The sequence below is a fragment of the Danio rerio genome, chromosome 9 (genome assembly GCF_052040795.2).
Source record: "Danio rerio strain M-AB ecotype USA chromosome 9, GRCz13ab, whole genome shotgun sequence".
Classification (NCBI taxonomy): domain Eukaryota; kingdom Metazoa; phylum Chordata; class Actinopteri; order Cypriniformes; family Danionidae; genus Danio; species Danio rerio.
Window position 1 is genome coordinate 50,361,648 of NC_141029.1, and position 12,596 is coordinate 50,374,243.

The 12,596-nt window shown below is 31.6% G+C and overlaps 1 protein-coding gene across 7 annotated transcripts in view; it reads left to right on the forward strand.

The window, feature by feature from the left end:
* The first annotated feature begins 7,419 nt into the window (after positions 1–7,419).
* lrp2a (low density lipoprotein receptor-related protein 2a) overlaps positions 7,420–12,596 on the forward strand; it is a 271,802-nt gene continuing 266,625 nt past the window's right edge. For 6 of the 7 annotated variants that reach the window (XM_087266935.1, XM_087266934.1, XM_087266936.1 and 3 more), the window contains exon 1: positions 7,460–7,583. In XM_087266935.1, coding sequence (XP_087123061.1) covers positions 7,526–7,583 — 58 coding nt within the window. In that variant the 5' untranslated portion in view covers positions 7,460–7,525. 7 annotated transcript variants of the gene reach the window in all.

Consider the following 12,596-nt stretch of genomic DNA (forward strand, 5'->3'; position numbering starts at 1 on the left):
CGCATGTTCGTCCTTATCTGGTTGTTAATTAGCCTCTTCTTTTTTGGGGGGAAAAAGTAATTCAGTACTTAAAGTTAATATGCATTACAGGGTCAGTTAAAGCAGAAATGTTTGTTTAGTGTTTTCCCCCCTCAGGTAAACATGATAAATCATGCGCAGTGCTCAACATTCACCACTAGATATCGCCACGACTCCTCTTTTATGAAGACTTTTTTTTGTTAGTTTTTTGTTAATAAGACCAACATGTACAGTTTTCTTATACAACAAAATTACTTTACATTTATTAACAAGAATGGAATAAATGAGTGAGAGAAAAAAAGTAATTATTAAAAAAAACAAAAAAAAACAATACATAATGATCACATACACACGTTTTTCCAATTTTAGTTATTAAATGCACGTTTACTACAAGAAATGCATATATACAAACATTTTTATGCAAAAAAAATGTTAAAGGAGGAGCATATATTAAATCTTTAGGTTATGTAATAAATGTAGTTAATCGATGGACTATTATTTGTTTTTTTGTACTTGCTGTTAAGTGTTGATGTTTGTTGTGTTAAGTGTGTCATTCTTGTTATACTATATGTGAAGCACCACCATGTCAAAATGAATTGCCCCAAGGGGATTAATAAAGTTTTAAACTAAACTAAAACTAAACTAATTGCTTTTCTATTTTAGTCTTAGAAATCAGTTTTATATACATTTGAATCTCTTTTTCTAGCACCATGACGAGAGGTTTGCTTTTGGAAAACTTGGATTTATGTATGTGAAATTTACATAATAATAAAATAAAGTTTATAATAAAACCAGCATCTTTTAAAGAGTGATCCTTAACATAATAACCCAAAATCACATGTTTATAAGATAAGAAAAAGTATTTAAAAATATTACGAGCAATAAAAGCTTCAACATTAATCCAAAAAAGTCGATTTTATTGGCAAGACCAAAATAAGTTTGAAATAGCTTCATTAAAGCTTTCACAAAAACAGCATTCTGACTCAATATCAGTTTTACATTTTATAAAAATATTCCTGTTGGATAAATTACTATAAAGCAATTTCTATGATATTTCTTTAGCCTTATTCGTAATAAAACATTTTTGAGGTAATGACCATACTTGAGTCCAGTTTACATTATTGTTCCTGTTAAAATCAACATACAATATGTATTTCTTTTAAGATTATAGATCTAATTTTGTGATCCTGACTGAAAAGGTGCAGTAAGAATTCGTACATACGTTTGAAGTCAGAATTATTAGTCCGGATGAATTATTAGCCCCTCTGTTTATTTTTTTCCCCAATTTCTGTTTAACGGAGACAAGATTTCCTTAACACATTTCTAAACATAATCATTTTATTAACTCATTTCTAATAACTGATTTAATTTATCTTTCTCATGATGACAGTAAATAATACTTTGGCTTGATATTTTTCAAGACACTTCTATATAGCTTAAAGTGACATTTAAAGGCTTTACTAGGTTAATTAGGTTAACTAGGCAGGTTAGAGTAATTAGGCAAGTTATTGTATAACGATGGTTTGTTCTGTAGAGTAATGGAAAAAATATAACTTAGAGGGGTTAATAATTTTGACCTTAAAAAAGATTAAAAAAAAATTTAACTGCTTTTATTCTAGTCGAAATAAAACAAATAAGACTTTCTCCAGAAGAAAAAATATTTTGAGGCACACTGTGAAAATGTCTTTGCTCTGTTAAACATCATTTGCGAAATATTTAAAAAATAAAATAAAAATTCAAAATAGGGCTAATAATTCTGACTTCAACTGTATACTATTATAGGCCTAAAGAGTAATGTATAATTTCTCGAGGTTTTAAAAAGTAGCAAACACAAAAGTAAGCCACAAAGTAAGATCTCAAATCAGAGCACAAAATCTCAGTCGTGGATTAAAATGATAGTTCACCCAAGAGTGAAAATTTACTGAGAGTCATCATTTACTCTTTACTTTTTTCAAACGTTTATGAGTTTCATTCTTCTCTTAAAACACTGAACAAGTTGTTTTGAAGAAAGCTGGGAAACTAACTTATGTAATGACTTCCATAGTATTTGTTTTTCCTTCTATAGAAGTCAGATCATTGCAGGCCCGTAGCTAGCCTGGTGAAGGGGGTGGTTATTTTAGTTTTATTTTTGTTATTTTAGTTTTTTTTTTTTATATATGGACCTTTTTGCAGTTATTTGCCTCATTTTTTTATTTAACTTTGAGGTTTAAATACTGCATTTTAGTGACATTTAAAACACTATTTTAGCTGAACTAGCTTGTCTGGTGGTCATCATCACACTTTTTGATGTATCAAAAACATTTGCTAAATATTTAGAATAAAAAAATATTATTCATACGTATAAATTTTAAAATACGTCACATCATATATCATTAGGGAAAAAAATGAATCTCTTAAGGCTTTAAATTAAAAACTGCCTATTAAGGCCAAGTAAATTGTCATTTATTAGGCAAATAAAAAACTGGCCAGCACATTCAACTTTCCTGTCAGAATTTGGCCACTTGAATAATACAAATTAAAGGTAACATTAATAATGTAGAGCCTAATGTCTAGCCTCTCTTGTAAAAAGTTCATCTGAAAATTCATAAATGACAACAGTAGCCTACTTAGTATTAAAATTAAATTTTATAAGTTTCAAAATTAAGTTTGGTGCTTTACAACTTTTTATCAGTCTTTTTTTCTTTTAATCAAGAATAAGTTTCAACATTTAGAATAAAAGTTACTTGTAAAATGTTTTTGCTATTTAACAACAATACAGTAGGTCAGTAGTGAATGATGACTTCACTTACATCAGTTTCTTCTCTGTCTTAAAGCCGTCTTCAATGAGTTATTTTTACAATTCATGATGGCATAGTAGTCAAAATAGGACAAATAATCTTATGGGACAAATTCTGGACCTTTGTCAGTGAGGGGTGGGCCTTTCGAACCACCCAAACCCCCCCCTGGTTATGGGCCTGTTTTGTGTGTGAAATGTATAAAGGTTTGAATCACTTGAGGGTGAGTACATAGTGATTACATTTTCATTTTGGCTGAATTATGCCAGTCAATTGTGGCAAGCATTGCAGAAAATGATTTTTGTTTTTCAGGTGCATCTTTAAATCAAGAAACATTTGCTTGACAAAGTGATCATGTGAAGTCAAGGCAAGTTTATTTATTATTTATTATATTTATTTACTTATTATTTATTATATAGCACATTTGATACACAGTGGCAATTCAAAGTGCTTTACGTAAACAGGAATAAAATAGACAAGTAAAACATAAAAAACAAATAATAAATGTGATTAAAACATATAAAAACAGATTAAAAAAGAAAAGAAAGACAAAAAAGTGTGATCTAGTACGATGTCTCGACAACATATGATGTAAAACATGACAACAAACATGTCAGAGGATTTTGAATTATTTGTGAGTTTACCCAAAACTGAAAATTCTGTCATCATTTACTCACCCTTAACTTATTCCAAACCTGTTTTTGAGTTTCTTTATCCTGCCGAACACAAAAGAAGACATTTTAAAGAATGCTGGAAACCTATAACCGTTGACTTATATAGTATTAGTTTTTTTCTATGGAAGTCAGATTATTTCCAAATATCTTATGTGTGTGTGTTTAATAGAAGAAAGAAATGTATAAAGGTTTGGAACCACTTGAGGGTGAGTACATAGTGATTAAATTTCATTGTGGCTGAATTATGCCAGTCAATTATGGAAAGCATTGCATAAAATGATTTTTGTTTTTCAGCTGCATCCTTAAATCAAGATACATTTGGTTGACAAAGTGATCATGTGAAGTCTAGGCGAGCAAGGCAAGACACGTTTTTTTTAAATAATAATCTGTTTGAGTTTCTTTATTCTGCCACACACAAAAGAAGACATTTTAAGGAAAGCCTGAAACCGGTAACCGTTGACTTCCACTGTGTTTGTTTGTCCTACTATGGAAGTTGTTGGAATCATTACAGGTTTTCAGCTTTCTTCAAAATAACTTTTTTTTTGTGTTCAACAGAATAAAGAAACTCATAAAGGTTTGAAACCACTTGAGGATGAGCAAATACTGAGTACATATCAATCATTCTGGGTGGACTGTTCCTTTAAAATGATTTTTCTGAGCTCATTGGCAGCCATTTGTTCTTGGTTTAATCATAATCTCACCTCTTTTTGATTAGATTTTTTTCTAAAAACTAGGTTTATGTATTTTTCCTCTTACATAAATATATCTTTATACTAAAAATGTGAAAAAAAACATCAAAAACTTTTTATAGTAAGAACAGTACTAGTATTTCAGTGTTTTGGATTTATTTATTTATTTATTTATTTATTTATTTATACAGTAATGGAGCATATTGAGATGCTTCTTTCACCGTATTATTTTCATTCTTTGGTCTTAAACTCTCTTAAAGTCTTAAAACATCCTTTATAAAAAAACCTGCATAAACTGCAAATTAACCTAAACATTTAAACAACTGCAATAAACATTGCAGACTTTAATTTCTACCTCTAACAAAATCTTACATTTTGATTTGCATCCTGATTGTCTTGGTCTCCCAAGCTTTATAATAATTTTGAGCACTTTTCAGCCGATCACTGACTGTGAGCTTTTAATTTAAAAGTGTGAATCTCATTAAAGTTTCAAAGTCCTAAAAGGCTTTAGCTTGCAACTTTAAGTTTGATGCTGAAGGATCACTTATTAGCCGAGCATGAGATTTTTGACTTGCCCTAGTGACTCCCTGCAGAAACCCACTGACCCTAAGTAATGCATTTAAACCTGTGTTCTGCATTATTTGAGTGCTGAAATCTGGTGAAAACTTGAACTTGTGCTCAGTCTCGTGCTCAGTCAGTGAGTTTTACATTCTAATTTATCAGAATTTAAAATAGTAAACCAAATGTTTTGTTGAATTGCAAAAATACTGTCTCATGCTTCTTTAAATGTAATGCATGTAAAAAGTAAAAGTAAATAACTCTACAAAGATCAGGCTGCCACTATTAGCGACATTAGAAACACAAAGAAAAGCAAAGTTAACTCCTTCCAGTTATTTAATGCAAACTAAATTAGTAGCTGTTGACCACTTTTTCTCCAGCTAATAGGGGTTAAGGCTTGTTATTACTTCTGGTTTCTAACTGGTTTAAGCTGGTTCAAGCTGGTCAATGGCTGAGCACTTGACTTAAAACTGGTATGACAGTGATGTACACTTTGCTGACTTTGTTTTTTAATATAATGTGATGAATGGTCACTTAATTGTTGAATCTGAAACATAAAATGTGGCAAAGGTTATGGTCTGCAGTGTTTTCTACTATTTGTCATTTAATTCAAATGCAACATTTATATAAAATTTGCATATAATAACACAAAATGCTGTGCTTTCAGATGTGTTTATATCTATTTTTAGACAAGACAAACTATTTTCACTGTTAAAAAAAAAAGTTGACTCAACTTCAAATTTTAAGGCAACAAACTTCAGGACATTTTTGAGTTGACTCAACTTCCAACCCAATCACTGCACTTGACTCGATTTAAGTTGAGTAAACTCAAAAATGTCCTAATGTTTGTTGCCTTAAATCTTTAAGTTGAGTCTACGTTTTTACAGTGTGCTTTAACTTGAGCATAGAGTTAAAAATGCACTATTTGGTGGAATAACCATTCATTCTGATCAAATGTCATTTTCTACAAGTAAAAAAAGCAGTACAATACAATATTTTATATTTAAATATTTGAAGAAATGTTATCAGGCTTTTCTAAAGTAAAACAAATGACACAAACTCATACCTACTAAATTTACACTCTAAAAATAATAGATTGCTTGGTTACACTTTGTTATGATGGTCCATTTGAGTATTAGTAGTCTGTCTGCTTAATATCTGTTGATATGGTCCTTCAACAGACATTTAACTGACTATAGGAAACTTTACTAGTAAATGTAAACTTACACTAACCCCAACCCCAACCCCAACAGTCTACTCATAATCTAATGGGGATTAGTTGGCATTTTCAAGTTGTCTCTAAATTTCAATTTTACCCTAAAAACGCAGTTGTTTTAACCCAATTGGGTCAAAATGGACAAACCCAGACTTTAGTAATACTTTATATAATTCAATAATTCAATTTTAATAATTTAATTAATAATAATAATTTTTAAAAAGCGCTGGGTTTGTTCACATTTGACCTAACTTTGGGTTTTGTCGACAATCTAGTATTTATTAGAGTGTTCTATAGCTCTCTATATGTTTTTATAGTATAATAGTTATTATTATATAGTTTAGCAAACAAAACAAGCAAACAAACATATAAATACATTAAAAGAAAATACAAATTTTATTATTACAGCTGTAATTATACTCTAAAAATATTTATTTCAACTCAAATTTTGGTTAAAGATTGACAAACTCAGCCATTATAGATTAAAGAGTTTAGTTTAAATCTAATTGAATAAATTACACAATATTGGCTCTGTTCAAAGTTTACCCAACACTGGGTTTCTGCAACCCAGAATTTGTATGGTAATTTTCTAATTTAGAGACCACTTGAACATTTTAGGATAATCCGAGTTAAAATAGGTTGGGTTAGCTTTTTATAAATGGGTTATTTCAACGTACTTTGGTTAAAATGTGAACAAAACCAATCTCTGGGTTAATTTATTGAATTAAATTTATGGCTTAAATTTATCACAATCCTTGCTGTTTTGTCCATATTTAAGTTAAATTTGAGTTAAAATAGTCCAGTGTTTGTTTGAGTGTAACTATAACTGTAATAATACAATTATTAATATTAAGCTATCTTTATTTATATGTTTGTTTATTTACTTGTTTGTTTGTTTGTTTGTTTATTGTAAGTAAATAAATATAAAGACAGCTAAGAAACACTGTAAAAGTTGCCGGATTGTTGTAACCCAACATTGGGTCAAATGACAAACCCAACATTTGTGTTAAAAAAAGCATAATTTACATTTAAATGAAAAAACTAACCCAACATTGGTTTCGTCCATCTTTGACCCAGCATTTTGTGTGTGTGTGTGTGTGTGTGTGTGTGTGTGTGCGTGTGTGTGTGTGTGTGTGTTACAGCAGCTTTCCCTATATAATTATTAGATAGATTGCTTAGTTTCGATAGATGATAGATAGATAGATAGATAGATAGATAGATAGATAGATAGATAGATAGATAGATAGATAGATAGATAGATAGATAGATAGATAGATAGATAGATAGATAGATAGATAGATAGATAGATAGCTTGGTATTGTTAATTGTATTAATACAACAGTAATTACTTGCGATTTGTTCGCGTTTATCATTTAGTAAGTGTTGCGCAATGCCTCTATTCCGCAGGCTCGTCAATGAGCTCAACAGGTTCCTGGGAGCCCGTGCAGGATTTGCTCGTGTGGGTCGAGCTGAGGGGGAGCGTCATGTGCACGCCCTTTTTCATCAGCCCGGGACAAGTGAGTAAGAGCCACTTCACTGCATCTCAGTCCCAAGAGCTCCATCTGGCCGGCTTCATGAGGGGCTGGACGCGTCACAATGCACACACAACTTCTCCTCATTCTCACTTTATGTGCTCTTCAGTGCGACTGTCAAGGTATGTGACAACTTTTATCAACTCATTTCGTGTCGTGTTTGGTTTAGAAGTGCTCACATAAGCAGGATTTGTTCTAACAATAGAAATGAAGAGAGCAACATCACACTTATCCTGGTTTAATTGTTCTGCGCACGCGTATGTTGGACACATAAACAACCGCTAGTGCGGATAACGGTGTTATCTAACAGGACTGTTATTTATGTGTGATATAATGAACGGTCTGTATGCTCGAAGTTAAATTCGAGTTGTTAAACATTTTACTTGTGGGAAATCGAGTTTGTCCAAATAAAATAATTATAAACAAGTCGCGGCGGCGGCGCACAAAGCCTCACTCGGACAGATTTGAGGTTCTCCGGGAACTTTTGCATGGGCTTTGGCGTTGCTAGGTAACAGAGACGAGCATGTGACTCGAAGACAATCTCCTGCAGACCCCAAGCTGCTGGTACAAAGCAAATTCAACACATTTTTGTCCCTGAAAGACTTAACCAGTCTGCGGTGCAGGGGATGTCGAGTTTGAGACATGCGTTTTGTAGCACTTGGTTAATCGGTTGACAGCCCAACAGGTTGCTCTGGTGCAAAAGTGTGGTTGCATGGATAGAGCTTCTCGAATTGTAATCTGCTTTCTTTTTGCCCAACCCTTAGTATGTAAGCTTCTTATGTGAATCGAGCAACTAATTACTCCGCAGCTGCCGCTCAGAGCAACCATTGCTGCCTATAGAACTCTCTGTTATCCCGCTTTGCGTATATGTTACACCATACATGGCACTTGCTCATTTCCCGTTTTTGGATGTAGGGCGAATTATTGGGATGCTTGCATATAAGAAAGTTCAAACCAGCTGACTGGTTGTATACTGCGGCTCTGTTGAATGCTCGATTCTGATTGGCTTATGCACATTCTAAGGTGTTCAGTTATTTTCATGGGAATCCACAGCTATTCAGGTCTTGACAAAAGTTCTATATCACATCCCAAAATGATTTTGTGAATAGTTTAGCCATTTTCTTAACCTGAAGTAGTTCATAGAATATATAGGCCTATATATATATATATATATATATATATATATATATATATATATATATATATATATATATATATATATATGTGTGTGTGTGTGTGTGTGTGTGTGTGTGTGTGTGTGTGTGTGTGTGCATATAAAAATATATATAAAATATATATTTATAAAAAAAAAAAAAAAAAATATATATATATATATATATATATATATATATATATATATATATATATATATATATATATATATATATATATATAAAATATATATATATATATATGTATATATTGGTAATGTATGAGGGAAATACTATGGAACCATTGGCTGCCTTTTTCCAATATTCTTAAAATATCTTATTATGTGAAGAAAGTAACTTAAACAGGGTTAGAAAAAGTGGAGGGTGTCCATATAGAAATCTGATATATGGAAATGTATGCAATTTACATATATGACAAACAAGTTGATAATTACATATGAATTATATGTCATATATACATTTTTTTTTTAAATATTGCAAAAAATATATAATTATTTCCAACAAAATTTTATATAATTCTATTATATATAATAGATAATATATAATACATTATGTCAGAATTATTAGCACCCCAGTTCATCTTTTCCCCAATTTCTGTTTAATAAAGGGAAGATGTTTTCAACACATTTCTAAGCATGATAGTTTTAATAACTCATTTCTAGGCTCGAGAGACTGATGGCTAAGTGAAGATTCTTTGGTAAAGACCTTTGAGTTATTGATAACTAATGTTTAACTAATGGAAAATATTTATTTAATGTTGTCTGTATTATATTTAAAATTTAGCAGTGTGACGCTTTATAAAGATGCGTTAGTTCATAAATTGTGAAATGCTAAATTATTGGAGAGATTTCTTTGCTTGAAACTTTGAAAATTGCAGATTAACATGCTGCTGCATCTTCAGTATGGCGGGAAGTTTAAATGTGAAGGAAATGAGGATGAAGAGATTATTAACAGGACACATAACTAAGTAACAGACAGATCAGTCCATTAATGATTAAGTAGCAGGTCCCAAAGCTTGCATTCTCTACTGATACACACTCAACCGGTACATTTTAATTAAGTACGCTAATTGGGACGCATCCTCTGTTTATGAACACTGTTGAGAGACTCATTTACACACATTTAATTCTCTATAATTACTGCATTAAGGGGATTTCACACTATTTAGTTATAAGAATGGCGACACGGTGGCACAGTGGTTAGCACTGTCATCTCAGAACAAGAAGGTTGCTCGTTTGAGTCCCAGCTGGGTCAGTTGGCATTTCTGTGTGGAATTTGCATGTTCTTCCCGTGTTGGTGTGGGTTCCCTCCGGGTGCTCTGGTTTCCCCCACAGGTCAAAGACATGCGCTATAGGTGAATTGAAAAAACTAAATTGGCCATAGTGTATGTGTGTGACTGTGAGAGTTTATGGGTGTTTCCCAGGACAGGGTTGTAGCTGGAAGGGCATCCGCTGTATAAAACATATGCTGGATAAGTTGGCGGTTCATTCCGCTGTGATGACTCCTGATGAATCAAGGGACTAAAACAAGGGAAAATTAATGAATTAATAAGAACTCAGTTATACTGTAGGAACTATACTAAACCAGTCCTCTAAGAACTAACTTTCCCCTCAGGCCATTTTCTTGGTTGCACTGTCAACAGAAATGTGCTCACTGAACAAAAACAACAAGTGGAGGATAAAAAAATGCCAAAATCAGTGCTGAGTTTTCATTGTGTCATGGGTTTGGTGATAAGATGTGATATATTTAGGCCCACGCAGCATCTGTGCCCACAGAAATCAGCAGATTTTCACAGATTTTGTAGAGTCCAGTATTTACTCCCTTGATTTACTTTTGTACATGTGTGGAAATATATATTTAATCAAAATGTCTATAAATTTGTAATCATTTTATTGAATGATATGCAAAAGCTTAGAGTATTTATTTACAATACAAATTGTCAAGTAATATTTTCAATGCCTTTTATTGGATATTATATGAGAGAGCTATTGTTGCTTTATTTACCAAACAAGTGGTTCTCATTGGATATGCATTGTAAACCTTAATTAAAAGTTTTTTTTTCTTTGTTAATTTCTCAACTCTTATACTCTTTTAAAAAAATCTTTTTATAGTAATAAAAATATGACATCACTATCATATTTACAGCTTTGTTTTCAATTTAGGGGAAAAGACAAAAATAATGGGAAAGAAAGAACAATGGAAAAAAGTAAAAATAAAAATAATGATAATTACAAAGGGAAATAAAAAAAAAAGGGGGGGGGGGGGGGCAGGTTGTTTGAATTAGTAACAGATTAATTTAGAGAAAACATTAGGAAGAAATTGTTGAAAATACAAATCATCTATAGAAGGAATGTACCAATATGACAATGACTTGTTTAAACAAATATTTGGAAATAGGGGAAAATGTTAGACTAAGTCAATGTCAGTTTATTTAGTCTTTTCTTGTTTCATTTAATAAATTTCTGAAATTTAAACTTGAAATAAGATATATTACAGCTCTTATACTCTTAAAATCATTTACCCACAGATGTTTTGTGGAGAAATAGCAAATTAAAAAAGAATAAGTTAGCAAATGATGTCTAGCACGAGTTCCTTGGTCTTGCTTTTACTGTGAAATTCAAAGGGTGCCAGCCACCAGCATTCTTCAACATATCTTATTTTGTGTTCAACATAAGAAAGGAACTCATAAGGGCTTAAAAACACATGAGGGAGAATAAATGATTATCATTTTTGGGTGAATGGGTAAACTGACTTATTGGATGTATCGAGTAAGAATTGGTATGAGTGAGTACAGTACGTTTACATGGATACCAGTACTCCAATTTTAATATGATTAAGACAATACTCTGATTAAGAGTCTACCATGTAAAAAGGGATTTTTAAATACTTTAATCTGACTACAGTCATAATCAAACTAAACAAAAATTTTATTGATTAAGACATATGGATTATTTCTATTTTAGTCACAGTATTGTGCAGTGCAGACATGTCATTTTTGGGTGAATGGGTAAACTGATATTTTGGATGTATCGAGTAAGGATTGGGATGAGTGAGTACAGTGCCTTTACATAGACACCAGTACTCCAATTTTAATATGATTGAGACAATTGTCTGATTAAGAGTTAACAATGTAAAAAAAGATTTTTAATTACCTTAATCCTTTGATGCACAAGCTACAAAAACCCCTTCTAACGCACAACATGGATCTAAAATGACCTATATCCATTTCCTATGTTATTGCTTTCTTCCCTGGGCATTTTATCCATCCATCCATCTATCTATCTATCTATCTATCTATCTATCTATCTATCTATCTATCTATCTATCTATCTATCTATCTATCTATCTATCTATCTATCTATCTATCTATCTATCTATCTATCTATCTATCTATCTATCTATCTATCTATCTATCTATCTATCTGTCTATCTGTCTGTCTGTCTGTCTGTCTGTCTGTCCGTCCGTCCGTCCGTCCGTCCGTCTATATGTCTATCTATCTATCTGTCTATATGTCTGTCTGTCTGTCAAATAAATTTTTATATGTGAAATCATTGTTTATACTTACAAGCATCAAATAGAACAAATCAGCCATGTTTAGTTGTGAAACGTGTGTCAGGTGAACAGTATTTAGCAATAAATATGTTCTTTTTTGCAGCAATTAGGAAACAGCAAAGGCTCCTATATGGGTCATTTTTGACAATTTTTTAAAAATTGATGTACAAATACAAAAAACTGTATGAAACATGAGTGTTTAAATGAGTTTAAAACAAGATATTGAATGAAAACCTGTAATTGTAAACAACAAAATGCATTTAACTCGAAGATTCTGCAAAAAAAAAAAAAAAAAAAAGCTCAGCCATGATATAAATAACATAGGAAAATAATATGGGTCATTTTAGACCATGGTGTGCATTAAAAGGGTAAAGTGACAGTGGTAATGATTTATATTTAAAAAGTAAAAA